This window comes from Oncorhynchus clarkii, chromosome 3 (genome assembly GCF_045791955.1).
Source record: "Oncorhynchus clarkii lewisi isolate Uvic-CL-2024 chromosome 3, UVic_Ocla_1.0, whole genome shotgun sequence".
Classification (NCBI taxonomy): Eukaryota; Metazoa; Chordata; class Actinopteri; order Salmoniformes; family Salmonidae; genus Oncorhynchus; species Oncorhynchus clarkii.
The window spans coordinates 79,498,394-79,513,949 of record NC_092149.1 but is presented as its reverse complement, the minus strand read 5'-3'; the positions used below and the strand labels follow the sequence as shown (position 1 = coordinate 79,513,949).

At 42.4% G+C, this 15,556-nt stretch overlaps 1 protein-coding gene across 1 annotated transcript in view; it reads left to right on the top strand.

Annotated features, from left to right (window-relative positions):
- Positions 1-15,556, top strand: part of LOC139405490 (amine oxidase [flavin-containing]) — a 63,477-nt gene that overhangs the window by 20,827 nt on the left and 27,094 nt on the right. The window contains exons 2-3 of the mRNA XM_071147846.1: positions 11,259-11,353; positions 11,525-11,662. Of these exons, the coding sequence (XP_071003947.1) occupies positions 11,259-11,353; positions 11,525-11,662 (233 nt within the window). The remainder of the gene's footprint in view (positions 1-11,258; positions 11,354-11,524; positions 11,663-15,556) is intronic.

Here is a 15,556-nt window from a genome sequence, read left to right as displayed (position 1 = left end):
CTTTTGTACCGTTATACAGTATTCACTGCATTGTATACTGAACAACAATTTAAAAAGCAACAATTTCAATGATTTTATTGAGTTACAGTTCATATACGGAAATCAGTCAATTGAAATAAATTCATTGGGCCTAATCTATGGATTTCACATGACTGGGCAGGGGCGAAGTCATGAATGGGCCTGGAAGGCTATAGGCCCACCCCCTGGGGGGCCAGGCCTGCCAATTAGAATGAGTTTTGCCTCACAAAAAGGTTTTATTGCAGACAGAAATACTCCTCAGTTTCATCAGCTGTCCAGGTGGCTGGTCTCACACAATCCAGCTGGTGAAGAAGCCGGATGTGGAGGTCCTGGGCTGGCATGGTTCTGTGTGTCTGCGGTTGTGAGGCCGGTTGGAGGTGACAAAACTACTACAAAAAATACTGACAAATTCTCTAAAACAATGTTGAAGGCGGCTTATAGTAGAGAAATTAACATTAACTTCTCTAGTAACAGCTCTGCTGGGCATTCCTGCAGTCAGCATGCCACATTCCTGCTCCCTCAACTTGAGACATCTGTGGCATTGTGTTGTGTGACAAAACTGCACATTTTAAAGTGGCCTTTTAATGTCCCCAGCACAAGGTGCACCTGTGTAATGATCATGCTGTTTAATCAGCTTCTTGATATGTCTCTACTTCCAAGTGAAAGGGAAAAAACACCCATTGAATGTAAAAGGCTCTTTCAGAGAATGTGCCTCTCTCTCAATTCAATTCAAGTTGCTTTATTGGTATGACATAACAATGTACATATTGCCAAAGCTTATTTTGGATATTTACAATATAAAAATTAGAATCAAAATTGTCAACGGGACAACAGTAACAACAATAACCAAGTGTCAAAATGGCCGTACATTCAACAATAACAATAAGCATACAGTAGAGGACATGTGCAGGTTGATTGGTCTGTCAGACACTGTCCCTCAACTTATGGCAGGCAGCAATGTAGTGCACTGCCAACCCACAGCTCTCTGCGTCCTCCCCCAACAGGACGGGTAGCCTACTCTCATCAGAGAGGTCTTTGAAATCTTGAATAAGGGTTTCAAATATGGGGAAATTACACTCTAATTGTTTTATATTTCTGACATTTTGTCAGGAAATGCAGCTCCGTCTCAGGTTCTGCTGTTGTGCAGTGGTTGCACAGCCTTTCCTCTACAGGGAGCCAGGTTTTCCTCTGTCTACCCTTCTCAATGGCAAGGCTGTGCTCACTCAGCCTGTACTTTGTCAAAGTTTTTCTAAGGTTTTGATCAGTAACCATGGTCAAATATTTAGCCGCGGTGTACTGTCGATTTAGGGCCAGATAGCACTGCATTTTGCTTTGTGTTTGTGCTTGTGTTTCCCAATAAGCAATGTAGTTTTGTTTTGACTGTGTTGTAATTTGTTTTATTCTGATTGATTGGATGTTCTGGTCCTGAGGCTTCTGTGTGTTAGTAGAACAGGTTTGTGAACTCAGCCCCAGGACCAGCTGGGTGAGGGGACTCTTTTGTTTGCTCAGCTCATGGCATTGCAGGGCTTGGTAATGATATGAGAGGGGGTCACTGTATTTTAGATGTTTCCAAAACTTATTGGCTCTTTTTTTAGTTTTTTTTATTAGTGGATATTGGCCTAATTCTGCCCTGCATGCATTGTTTGTAGTGTTCCTCTGAACGTGTAGGAGAATCTTACAGAACTCTGCATGCAGGGTTTCAATGGGGTGTTTGTCCCATTTTATGAAATCATGTTTTGCAAGTGGACCCCACAACCTCGCTGCCATAAAGTGCAATTGGTTCAATGACATATTAAATTAGTTTTAGCCACATTTGAATAGGTATTTCAATTTGAATTAGCTTTTTAATGGCGTAGAATGCCCTGCGTAATTTCCCTCTCAGTTCATTCACTGCCCCATTAAGGTGTCCAGTTGAGCTTATTTTTAAACCTTAGTAGTTGTAGTGTGTGCAGTACTCTATATATTTTGTACCAATTGAAAACTTTGGTGTCACGTGACTAGGGTGGGCATTCTAGTTTCTTTATTTCTATGTTTTGGCCGGTTATGGTTCTCAATCAGGGACAGCTGTCTATCATCGTCTCTGATTGGGAATCATACTTAGGCAGCCTTTTTCCCACCTGTGTTTTGTGGGTAGTTATTTACTGTTTTCTGTATAGTTTATGCACCTGACAGAACTGTTTCGGTATTCCCTCTTGTTTATTTTGTTTGGGTGTTTTGTGATCAAATAAAATCATGAACGCTTACCCCGCTGCGCTTTGGTCCGATCCTCATTACGACGAGAGCCGTGACATTTGGTCTAATTCCCTGAGATCTGGATCTTCTCTGGAAAATCATTATTTTAGTCTTTTTGGGGTTTACTGCCAGGGCCCACATCTGGCAGTACTGTTCTAGCAGGTCCAGGCTCTGCTGTAGGCCATGTGCTGTGGGTGACAGCAGGCATAGGTCATCTGCGAAGAGTAGGCATTTAACTAAATGCCTACTCCACTGAATTGTGGAGACTAACACCAGGGGCTGAGGATTTTTCTAGAATAGTGGCCAATTCGTTGATGTAAATTTTGAAGAGTGCAAGGCACAGATTGCAACCCTGTCGAAGGCCCCGCCCCTGGTTAAATAATTATGTTATTTTCTTGCCAATTTTAATGCTGCACGTATTGCCAGTATACATTGATTTAATTATGTCATGTTTTACCCCCTACACCACTTTCAATAACTTTGTAGAACAGTCCTGTATGCCAAATCGAATCAAATGCTTTTTGGAAGTCGATAAGTATTTGGTATTATTTTGGTGGACATGTTTATCTCTCAGGGTGTGTAGGGTGTAAATATGATCAGTTGTACGATGTTTTGGTATTAATCCAATTTGGCTTTTACTCAAGACATTGTGCTTATTAAGGAAGTTTAGAACTCTTGCATTTATAATACTACAGAAAACCTTCCCCCGGTTACTGTTCACACCAATGCCTCTGTAATTGTTAGGGTCAAATTTGTCTCCTTTCTTAAAGATTTGGGTTAGTAGTCCTTGATGTCAGGGAAATAACCTACACTCAGGATCAAATTAAACAGTTTTAATATAGCCAATTGAAATGTTGCACTAGTGAGTTTGAGCATCTCATTTAGGATGCCATCAGGTCCGCAGGCTTGTTTTACATTTGATGGCCTGAAGTTTCGTATAGAGGTCCTGGTCAGTAATAGTTTAGTTTCTTATAGAGCTCCTGGTCAGTAATAGTTTAGTTTCTTATAGAGCTCCTGGTCAGTAATAGTTTAGTTTCTTATAGAGCTCCTGGTCAGTAATAGTTTAGTTTCTTATAGAGCTCCTGGTCAGTAATAGTTTAGTTTCTTATAGAGCTCCTGGTCAGTAATAGTTTAGTTTCTTATAGAGCTCCTGGTCAGTAATAGTTTAGTTTCTTATAGAGCTCCTGGTCAGTAATAGTTTAGTTTCTTATAGAGCTCCTGGTCAGTAATAGTTTAGTTTCGTATAGAGCTCCTGGTCAGTAATAGTTTAGTTTCTTATAGAGCTCCTGGTCAGTAATTGTTTAGTTTCTTATAGAGCTCCTGGTCAGTAATAGTTTAGTTTCTTATAGAGCTCCTGGTCAGTAATAGTTTAGTTTCTTATAGAGCTCCTGGTCAGTAATAGTTTAGTTTCTTATAGAGGTCCTGGTCAGTAATAGTTTAGTTTCTTATAGAGCTCCTGGTCAGTAATAGTTTAGTTTCTTATAGAGCTCCTGGTCAGTAATAGTTTAGTTTCTTATAGAGCTCCTGGTCAGTAATAGTTTAGTTTCGTATAGAGCTCCTGGTCAGTAATAGTTTAGTTTCTTATAGAGCTCCTGGTCAGTAATAGTTTAGTTTCTTATAGAGCTCCTGGTCAGTAATAGTTTAGTTTCTTATAGAGCTCCTGGTCAGTAATAGTTTAGTTTCTTATAGAGCTCCTGGTCAGTAATAGTTTAGTTTCTTATAGAGCTCCTGGTCAGTAATAGTTTAGTTTCTTATAGAGCTCCTGGTCAGTAATAGTTTAGTTTCTTATAGAGCTCCTGGTCAGTAATAGTTTAGTTTCTTATAGAGCTCCTGGTCAGTAATAGTTTAGTTTCTTATAGAGCTCCTGGTCAGTAATAGTTTAGTTTAGCTCCTGGTTTCTTAATAGTTTAGTTTCTTATAGAGCTCCTGGTCAGTAATAGTTTAGTTTCTTATAGAGCTCCTGGTCAGTAATAGTTTAGTTTCTTATAGAGCTCCTGGTCAGTAATAGTTTAGTTTCTTATAGAGCTCCTGGTCAGTAATAGTTTAGTTTCTTATAGAGCTCCTGGTCAGTAATAGTTTAGTTTCTTATAGAGCTCCTGGTCAGTAATAGTTTAGTTTCGTATAGAGCTCCTGGTCAGTAATAGTTTAGTTTCTTATAGAGCTCCTGGTCAGTAATAGTTTAGTTTCTTATAGAGCTCCTGGTCAGTAATAGTTTAGTTTCTTATAGAGCTCCTGGTCAGTAATAGTTTAGTTTCTTATAGAGCTCCTGGTCAGTAATAGTTTAGTTTCTTATAGAGCTCCTGGTCAGTAATAGTTTAGTTTCTTATAGAGCTCCTGGTCAGTAATAGTTTAGTTTCTTATAGAGCTCCTGGTCAGTAATAGTTTAGTTTCTTATAGAGCTCCTGGTCAGTAATAGTTTAGTTTCTTATAGAGCTCCTGGTCAGTAATAGTTTAGTTTCTTATAGAGCTCCTGGTCAGTAAGCTCCTGGTCAGTAATAGTTTAGTGTCTTATAGTTTCGTAGTTTCTTATAGAGCTCCTGGTCAGTAATAGTTTAGTGTCTTATAGAGCTCCTGGTCAGTAATAGTTTAGTTTCTTATAGAGCTCCTGGTCAGTAATAGTTTAGTGTCTTATAGAGCTCCTGGTCAGTAATAGTTTAGTTTCTTATAGAGCTCCTGGTCAGTAATAGTTTAGTTTCTTATAGAGCTCCTGGTCAGTAATAGTTTAGTTTCTTATAGAGCTCCTGGTCAGTAATAGTTTAGTTTCTTATAGAGCTCCTGGTCAGTAATAGTTTAGTTTCTTATAGAGCTCCTGGTCAGTAATAGTTTAGTTTCTTATAGAGCTCCTGGTCAGTAATTGGGGAGTCCAGTTGATTTTGATTGTCCTTTATAGCCTTTTCTAATCCATTCAACTTCTCATGAATTTGCCGTTGTTCTGCGTTTGTGTCAATTTGAACGGTGTTGTAGAGTGTATTAAAATGGGTTGTCCATATGTCACCATTTTGTATCGCTAATTCCTCTAGTTTCAATTATTTATTTTTTTCTTCCAATTTTGCAAGAAGTTGTTTGTGTTTATGGACTCCTCAATTAGTGTCAGCTGCTTGCTGTTGTACTGTGCTTTTTTGGTTCTGAGTGTACGTTTATAGAGTTTTAAAGTCTCTCAGTTATGAAGGCGTAATTCTCTGTGCTTTTGTTGGATAGTGTTCTACGTTTTTTCCTTATAATTTTACAATCTGCATCAAACCAGTTGTCATCTGTGATCTATAAAAAAAAATGTTTTATCAATTTCAATTGATAAGAAAAAGAAGCTTTTGCCATTTGCCTGAATATATAGTTGATGCCAGATTGATGCCTTCTTTACTGTGAGTGAATGTGGTATCCAGAAAGTTATCTTAGAGTGTCTGGATATTTTGGTTACAAGTTGCTTTCTGCTTTTCTTCTGTGCTGTTTTGGGCCCATCTGTATGAATGTCTGATGTTGTACAGCTTACTGGGCTGTGAATGTGTGGTTGTTTCTATGTCTGTTCTTTTAAAGAACAACGTAATTTGGCTCTGATCAGACAGAGGTGTTAGTCACTTGACAGTGAATGACTTGAGAGAGAAGGGGTCCATGTCTGTTTTCATATAGTCTACTGTACTGTGGCCAAGAGATGAGCAGTAGGTTAATCTCCCCAAAGAGTAACCTACCATTGATAAAGTACAGACCCAGGCTTCTACAGAGCTGCAAACGTTTCTTTCTCTGTCTCTCACTGTCTCTCTCTGTCTCTCTCTCTGTGTGTGTGTGTGTGTGTGTGTGTGTGAGAGAGAATATGGCATCAGGCTCATTTCATGTCTTTTATCACACAATCATTGTTGTTTGTCCAATTCAGACAAATGACCTCTCTCCAAATGGAACTGAGCAACAAAGAAATCCTTTGATGTTAGGAAGGATTCACTATTACACCCCCCCCTCAAAATGTTGTTTATCAAAGCAATACTCAGAGTGAAGTTATCTTACTTTTCCAGAGTGCTGTTGGCATAAACAACAAAGTGAAACGGTCAGAGCTTGTTTTTGTTTTGAACAATTGAGCTTGTCTGACCTTTGGATAGAGAACACCTAATAGTATCAATTGAGCTTGTCTGACCTTTGGATAGAGAACACCTAATAGTATCAATTGAGCTTGTCTGACCTTTGGATAGAGAACACCTAATAGTATCAATTTACTTAAAATAAATTGTACTCCCCCAGAGTGGTGTGTGTGTGTGTGTGTGGTGGGGGGGGGGGGGGGGGTGGGATGTAGAAGCTTGGTAAAAGTATACTTAAACCCTGGTAGCTTTCCAGACTTAAGCGTGCTCTGGAGAGATGGAGGGATACATGTATGGAGGGAAGGGGGCCATAAAAACATTTAGACAGATGTGAGCACCTGTTGAGAGATTGCAACATGGACTGTGAAGAAGAATACACTATGTATTTCTTTATCAAGTCCATCTCTCTCTCTCATTTTGTCCCTCTGTCTCTTGCGCACTTTCTAGCTCTTTCTCTCTGGGACATTGCTGCCTTGTGCGTCTTCTGTCTGAATGACCGCTTGACTGACAAAGGACAGAGAATCCACTGTGCCTAATCCTCCAAGTGTGTGTGTGTGTGTACGTGTGCCATTGTGACCTTGCCTAGCTTCAACTGTAATTACACGTGTGAAATGTGATGTCTTATTGAATCACGCTATAGACAGAGATGGCCTTAGGGTCACTATGGTAACTGTGAAAGAATATAATGCACTCACACTGCAATTACAAACTGGTCTGAAGTCAATGCAACAGGCAGCCATTGGCTAAGTGAGCCTGCTGGAAGGACAGTGGACACCCATGCTGGAGACCCTAGTATCAACTCATCTGTCCACAACAATATTGAAAAGCCGGAAACAAGACCGCCAGATTATGATTGGGAGTCGTCTGACTGTTGAGCAGCAGAGGAAAACCAGACTAGTCTTATCTGTGGAGAAAGAATGTTGTGTCTTAAATTACACCCTATTACCCATGTAGGGAACTACGATTCCTCAGATGTGTGTGTGTGTGTGTGTGCGTGTGTGTGTGTGTGTGTGTGTTGAGGGTGTGGAAGTCTTGTGCTCTTTCCTATTCTGCTTTCTATACTCACATGATATTGAGGTGAGCAGGTGGTCACTGAGTACAGGGGTCAAGAGGTCAGGGGTGGCATATACAGTATAGGGTAGCCTAGTGGTTAGAGCATTGGACTAGTAACCGAAAGGTTGCAAGTTCAAATCCCCGAGCTGACAAGGTACAAAATCTGTCGTTCTGCCCCTGAACAGGCAGTTAACCCACTGTTCCTAGGCCGTCATTGAAAATAAGAATTTGTTCTTAACTGACTTGCCTAGTAAAAAAAAAAAAAAAATAATAAATAAATAAAAAAATAGGGGCTTATGTGGCTCAAGAGAGAGAGATGACCTATCGCCACTGTGTTATCCTCAATGCGGGCGAATGGGTTTACGTCCACCATTGTTCCTGTACACAAGAAAGCAAAGGTAACTAAACTAAATGACTATCACCCCGTAGCACTCACTTCTGTCATCATAAAGTGCTTCGAGAGGCTAGTTAAGGATCGTATCACCTCTACCTTACCTGACACCTTAGACCCACTTTAATGTGCTTACCGCCCCGTCCTGGACTTCCTGAAGGGTTAAAGGTAGGAAACAACACCTCCACTTTACTGATCCTCAACACAGGGGCCCAGCAAGGGTGCATGCTCAGCCCCCTCCTGTACTCCCTGTTCACCGATGACTGAGTGGCCATGCACGCCTCCAACTCAATCTAGTTTGCAGATGACACAACAGTAGTAGGCCTGATTACCAACAATAATGAGACAGCCTATAGGGAGGAGGTGAGGGCCCTGAGAGTGTGGTGTCAGGAAATTAAACTCACTCGACGTCAATACCCGGGCCCCTTCTACTGCCGGCACGGAACCCCGCCGATCATTCATGACTCGACTACGACTTATTCTACTCGAGGGGGTACTCAACTGGCCTCTACATCGTGACCACCCCTGAATGCCCATCCGCAAGCCGCATCCCGCTAGCTGCTAGCTGTCTAGAGCATATTGGACTGTTAGCTGTATAGATCCATTGGGCAATTTCTTGGGCCACTATACCTACTTTGTCAATTGGACTTGGACCCCTCTGCTACTCGGAACCCTACTAATCCATCATGACTGGTCTATTGACGTCACCAACGCGGAGGCTAAAACAGACTCTACTCCGTCGAGACGTCCCTCTAAGGCCCTTCTGCTAGCTTGCTAGCCCCGGCCTGCTAGCTGTCTGAATCGCCGTGTCTCCAGCCAGCCCAACCACTCACTGGACCCCCATTGATCACCCGGATATGCATCCCTCTCCCTAATATCAATATGCCTTGTCCATTACTGTCCTGGTTAGTGATTATTGTCTTATTTCACTGTAAAGCTTCTAGCCCTGCTCAATATGCCATAACCTACCATTTAGTTCCACCTCCGACATAAGCGGTGACATCACCTGGCTTAAATGTTTCTAGAGACAATATCTCTCTCATCATTACTCAATGCCTCCAATGTACAGACAGAGGTATGGTAGGAGTACATTACGCCTTGAATCTATTCTCTCACACCCTGCAACCTGCTCCTTTTACTCTCTGCTCTGAACGCACTAAAAGACCAGTCCTGTTAGCCTTTAGGCGTAACCTCATCCTACTCCTCCTCTGGTGATGTAGCAGTTAATTCAGGCCCTGCAGTGCCTAGCTCCACTCCTACTCCCCAGGTGCTCTCACTTGTTGACTTATGTAACCGTAAAAGCTCATGCATGTTAACATTAGAAGCCTCCTCCCTGAGTTTGTTTTATTCACTGCTTTAGCACCCTCTGCCAACCTGGATGTCCTAGCCGTGTCTGAGTCCTGGCTTAGGAAGTCCACCAAAAACCCTGAAATGTCCATCCCTAACTATAACATTTTCCTGACAAGATAGAACTGCCAAAGGGGGCGGTGTTGCAATCTACTGCAGAGATAGCCTACAGAGTTATGTCTTACTATCCAGGTCTGTACCCAAACAAATCAAACTTCTACTTCTAAAAATACATTTTTCCAGAAACAAGTCTCTCACTGTTAACGCTTGCTATAGACCACCCTCTGCCCCCAGCTGTGCCCTGGACACCATATGTGAATTGATTGCCCCCCATCTATCAGAGCTCGTGCTGCTAGGTGACCTAAACTGTGACATGCTTACCACCCCGGCCATCCTACAATCTAAGCTTGATGCCCTCAATCTCACACAAATTATCAATGAACCCACCAGGTACAACCCCAAATCCGTAAACACGGGCACCCTCATAGATATCATCCTAACCAACTTGCCCTGCAAATACACCTCTGCTGTTTTCAACCAAGATTTCAGCGATCACTGCCTCATTGCCTGCATCCATAATGGGTCTGCGGTCAAACGACCACCCCTCATCACTGTCAAATGCCCTCTAAAACACTTCAGCGAATAGGCCTTTCTAATCGACCTGGCCTGGGTATCCTGGAAGGATATTGACCTCATCCCGTCAGTAGAGGATGCCTGGTTATTCTTTAAAAGTGCCTTCCTCACCATCTTAAATAAGCATGCCCCATTCAATTTTTTTTTTAACCAGGAACATAAATAACCCTTGGTTCACTTCAGACCTGACTGCCCTTGACCAGCACAAAAACATCCTGTGGCATTCTGCATTAGCATTGAACAGCCCCCTTTATATGCAACTTTTCAGGGAAGTTAGGAACAAGTAATCACAGGCAGTTAGGAAAGCTAAGGCTAGCTTTTTCAAGCAGAAATGTGTATCCTGTAGCACAAGCTCAAAAATGATCTGGGACACTGTAAAGTTCATGGAGAATAAGAGCACCTCTTCCCAGCTACCCACTGCACTGAGGCTTGGAAACACTGTTAGCACCGATAAATCCACATGAATTGAGAAAGTCAATAAGCATTTTTCTACGGCTGGCAATGCTTTCCACCTGGCTACCCCTACCCTGGTCAACAGCCCTGCGCTCCCCACAGCAACTCGCCCAAACCTCCCCCACTTCTCCTTCCCCCAAATCCAGATAGCTGATGTTCTGACAGAGCTGCAAAATCTGGACCCCTATAAATCAGCCGGGCTAGACAATCCGGACCCTCTCTTTCTAAAATGATCTGCCAAAATTGTTGCAACCCCTATTGCTAGCCTGTTCAACCTCTCTCAACCTCGTATTGTCTGAGATTCCCAAAGATTGGAAAGCTGCCACGGTCACATCCCCCTCTTCAAAGGGGAAGACACTCTAGACCCAAACTGCTACAGACCTATATCTATTCTACCCTGCCTTTCTAAGGTCCATTCTTGTGGGCCGGCTAAGGAGTATTGGTGTAACTGAGGGGTCTTTTGCCTGGTTTGAAATGTCTTTATTCCTTTGGAACTTCTGGGAGTGTATGTTTACTGTTAATTTTTGTATTGTTAGTTCACTGTTGTTTTATCTATTTCACTTGCTTTGGCAATGTTAACCAATGTTTCCTATGCCAATATAGCCTTTAAATTGAAATGTATCCGTGTTCCTCCACTGGGCCAATGAGCTGTACCTCTAGCCTTGTGCTTTCTCACAGACTCATACTGTATCACAACCTGCCTTATTACATGGTTCTACTCTCCTGATCTACACAACAGAACAAAGCACAGGGAGGTTGATAGGGGGAAAGGTTGATAGGGGGAAAGGTGATGATGAGAGGGGGAGGGGGAGGGATGAGAGGGGGGAGGGATGAGAGGGGGGAGGGATGAGAGGGGGAAGGTAAACAGATGTGAAAAGTGGGGATAGTTTATATACAAAATATTTGTATCATATATTCAGCATCATGTCTCTCTCTCGCTCTATCAGAGGGGATCGTTGGATAGTTTATATACAAAATGTTTCATATAATCAGCATCATGTTTACACTTACCTCTCCTCCTCTCTCTCTGTCTGTTTCTCGCTCTCTCTGGCCGTCTGTCTCTTTCTCAGGGCTGAGTGCAGCTAAGCTGTTGAAGGAGAAAGGGCTGAGTCCTGTGGTTCTGGAAGCTAGAGACCGGGTTGGTGGACGGACCTTCACCGTACAGGTAAGACCTATGTCAGACCAAAGGCCAGTCAATGTGTAATCCCTATAAGAATCAGCTTTACATGTTCATTACGAAAACATGTTTAAGCAACTGATTTGGTTATAGATTCAAACACAATTGATCTATTGGATTAGGATTGTGCACTCTCTCTCTCTCCCCCCTCCTCCCCAGAATGAGCAGACTAAGTATGTTGACCTGGGCGGGGCCTACGTCGGGCCTACTCAGAATCGTATCCTCCGATTGGCTAAAGAGTGTGGAGTCAAGACCTACAAAGTCAACGAGGAGGAGAGGCTGGTGCATTATGTAAAGGTATGTGTGCGCGTGTGCCTGTTTGCTGAAAACCAGTGTTGGACCAGTATTAGCCACATCTGTCCCTCAAAAACAGTGGCAATTGTTATCCAGGGAGGCCTGAACAGACAGATCCATTGGTTTCTCTGAAACACTGTGGCCGCAGGGCTTTGCTTCGGCCAGTATTGACCCCTTCCATTAGATAACAGATAACTTCCTGCTCTGGCCATCTCACACTCTAATGCACAGGAAATGCACGTCTCTCTTTCAGTCATGACTATGTTTTGAAAGAACAGAATACTAAATCAAATGTTATTTGTCACATACACCGAAAACAACGGGTGTAGACATTAACATGAAATGCTTGCTTACGAGCCCTTCCCAACAATGCAGAGTAAAAAATGAATTAAGCTATATACAGACAGCACCTAGGGCAATTACGGTGACCATTTTACTGCCACACCAGCGGTTACGAGTCATGAAGGCAGTCAAATTCCAAATGACTGTTTAGTCACGGTAATTAGATTTATCCAAGATCTGATGCTGCTGCTGGTCATTAGTAGCGTACCAAACTTGCTACCTGCCTGGGGAAGTGTTTCTTCCGTTAAAAGTTGCGGCGTACTGCAGCACAGCTTGCGAGGTGCTGCAGAATTCTATGGCACGTTATTTAAGTATCAGCCATTGATGCCAGAATGACGCAATTTACCACAATCTACCACAAACTGTCGCGGCATAAGCTCCAAACTTTTAAAGGAAGATCCACTGTAATCAGCACTCTAATGTCCCTCTAATCACTCTGACATCACTGCCAGTGTAATCAAATCTAATCAAATACTTAATGAGCTCATGTTGCGCAACATTTCTATAGGCTATGCAATTGCGGGAGAAAACCGAGTGATGGCCTCTAATAAAAAGACGAGGATCCCATCAGCTTTCTATAGGCTAGGCCTATTATATTTATTTCTCAACTTTCCTAATATTAAGCACATTGCTTATATTTACAACAGGAGTATAGCCTACCTGGTTGTCATGAAAATAAACCATGGGGAAAAGCTTCCTCCATTCGCTATTTGAGTGCATAGATTACATGTATTTTCGATACAGATGCATGATAATGGTCCATTCTAAATCAAAACAAATGTCACACATATATTATTTAGTATATGTAAAGACAAGATTAAATCAAGAATAGTCTGATGGGTGACAGTATTAGCCTATCATTTGTGAATTAGCAGCACGTGAGTTTCAAGCACGTGAGTTTCAAGTTTGGGGAAGATCATTTTCACCATAAAAATTCACCTTTATAATAAAAGCATTATATGCATAATTGCATTTGCGGTCACATGATAATGGTGTTTTCTGCTAATGGAAGATTCACTCTCACAGCCTATTACCATGTGGACATTGCTGTGCTTATAATGTGAAGTAATAGCCTAATAGGTTATCAACATTTTAAGCTAAACGTTCTGATCTGTTGCATCAGCCACATTGCATAAAAATATTTTGTTTTATGCTAGTGGTTGTATTAATTTGGGATCCATCGCATCCCACAAATGTCCCAGACTCTTTTGAATATTTATTTCTCACACAGAATAGGTTGACTTTTGTACTATGGAGGATAGTGGATTGACATGGGCTCGTGCTTTTGCTGTTCGTTAGTTCTACTCATTTTGTTGGCTGACGAAAAGTAAATGTGGACAGTTCTTCCAATATCTTCAATATGCACCTCGGAGTTGCATTAGAACGCATTCAGTTGCGTCCCCAATGTGTCTGTCTTCACTTGAAGCCTTTTAGAAAGACCTGATCACGTGACGGAGAGCCATGTGAGTGAGAGGACTTCCAATTGCACAGCACACTCAGGGAGAAGGGCACATCGCAGCACTCCGGGCCGCAAAAGGCATGCTTTTTTTTTTAGGATGCATTACGGCCAAAAAGGGGATGCAGCCGTGAAATTCAAGGCATTATCACGTGCTTGTCAAATTGTGAATGAGAGACTATTTCAGTGTGCAGCCTGCACAAAGAACTAAGCAGAGCTCATGCCTTTCAAGCGACTTTTAGCAAATCATCATTATAGTCACATCATGCAGCCTTACAATGTATTAAAAATCTCAACATATAGCCCAACGTTTGTAGAACAACTAAAGTTACATTAATTAACTCTAAAATTAAGCATTTGCTCACCGCTCAATACAGAGAATGATATTCTTCTCTTCTGAAATGGACAACATTTTCTTAATTTCATGCATCTTTAGACTTGTCTAAAACAAATGATGGATTTATTATGAAGGTGTAAGCTATCTTACATGGATTTATTAGACTTTTTAAAATGACTTGTATGCTATATGTGGAAGCCAGGAGATATGTTAATTGTTAAATAACAGTCAATTACCGTGAGACCGACGACTGTCACAGCCCTAGGAGAACTAGTACCAGATCACCAGTACCAGAACCCTAGACTAGGTATCCCTTTTTCCCCTTACCCCTTAGCCTCAACCACAACCACAACCCTAACCTCTACTCCACATAGTTGCTCATAAGTTCTGATGACAATATGGTAATTTCCAACATGGCCATCTAGTGACCACCCACCCGTGTGCCCAGCCTCTCTGGAGCATTAGCAGTGAGCATTAGCAGTGAGCGTTAGCGACTGGAGATGCTAATCTCTGCCTGAAGGAGTTTTCTAATGTGGTTTTTCCTCCCCAGAGTGGCCCGGAGAGAGGGAGGAAAGAGAGAACAGAGAGAGAAAAAAGAAAGCCCTGCAGCCACCCCCCTTTCTCTTTCTTTCTCCCCCCTCTCTCTCCTTTTTCTTTCTCTCTCTCCCCTCCATCTGTCCCCCTCCCTCTCTATCCTCTCTCTCCAATATATCCCTCGTATATTATTACACTAGTAGCAGCATTATTCTTAACACACAGTATTGTCTACCTCCATATTAGATTGGTCCCTCTGGCATCAGCCTTATACCCAGGTTAACCTACTCCCTCCACTGTAAATCAGTGGGCTCTCTGAACTGGTTTCTACTGTATGGGGCTGATCTCAATACCCTTCCTGTGTGATGGGGCATGTTGAGCGAGGATGTTGGCAAACGCTGAAACCATAAAAACATGGACTTTGGAGTCATTCACTATCAATCACACACACATGAGCAGAAATGCGCACGTAGGCCTATGTACACACACACACACACACACACACACACACACACACACACACACACACTAGTGCGACCCCCCCCCCCCCCCCCCCCTCCACCACACACACACACACACACAGCAGTAAAGTAGAATGCAGCAGAGTGGTCATGTGGATGATGTCACAGGGTTCCGTGGTTCTCTCGTGGAAGAGCCCTCTGGCACATGACATCATTCAACCCTGCTCAACTAGGCATGCCCAGGACCACCCCTACATCTCAATAGTTTGCTTCTTTCCTCATCTTCTTCCTTTTGTTATAAGGAAATGTATTTCATTATTCTTGTACTGTATAATATTTGTGTATTTATTATGGCAATTGAACCAGAGAACCAGAGTGTGTTTAGGGACAGTGGCCTGGTCCCAGGCTACATAGATCTGGGACCAGGCTATGACATGTCTACTGCTGTTAAATAACAGTATGCCTACCTTCAGTAGACTCAGATCTCAACCCTAACCGTAGCTTTATCTCAACATCCCTGTTCAAACCTAACCCTAGCTTTATCTCCCTGTTCAACCTTAACCCTAGCTTTATCTCCCTGTTCAACCTTAACCCTAGCTTTATCTCCCTGTTCAACCTTAACCCTAGCTTTATCTCCCTGTTCAACCTTAACCCTAGCTTTATCTCTACATCCCTGTTCAATCATAACCGTAGCTTTATCTCTACATCCTTGTTCAACCTTAACCCTAGCTTTATCTCCCTGTTCAACCTTAACCCTAGCTTTATCT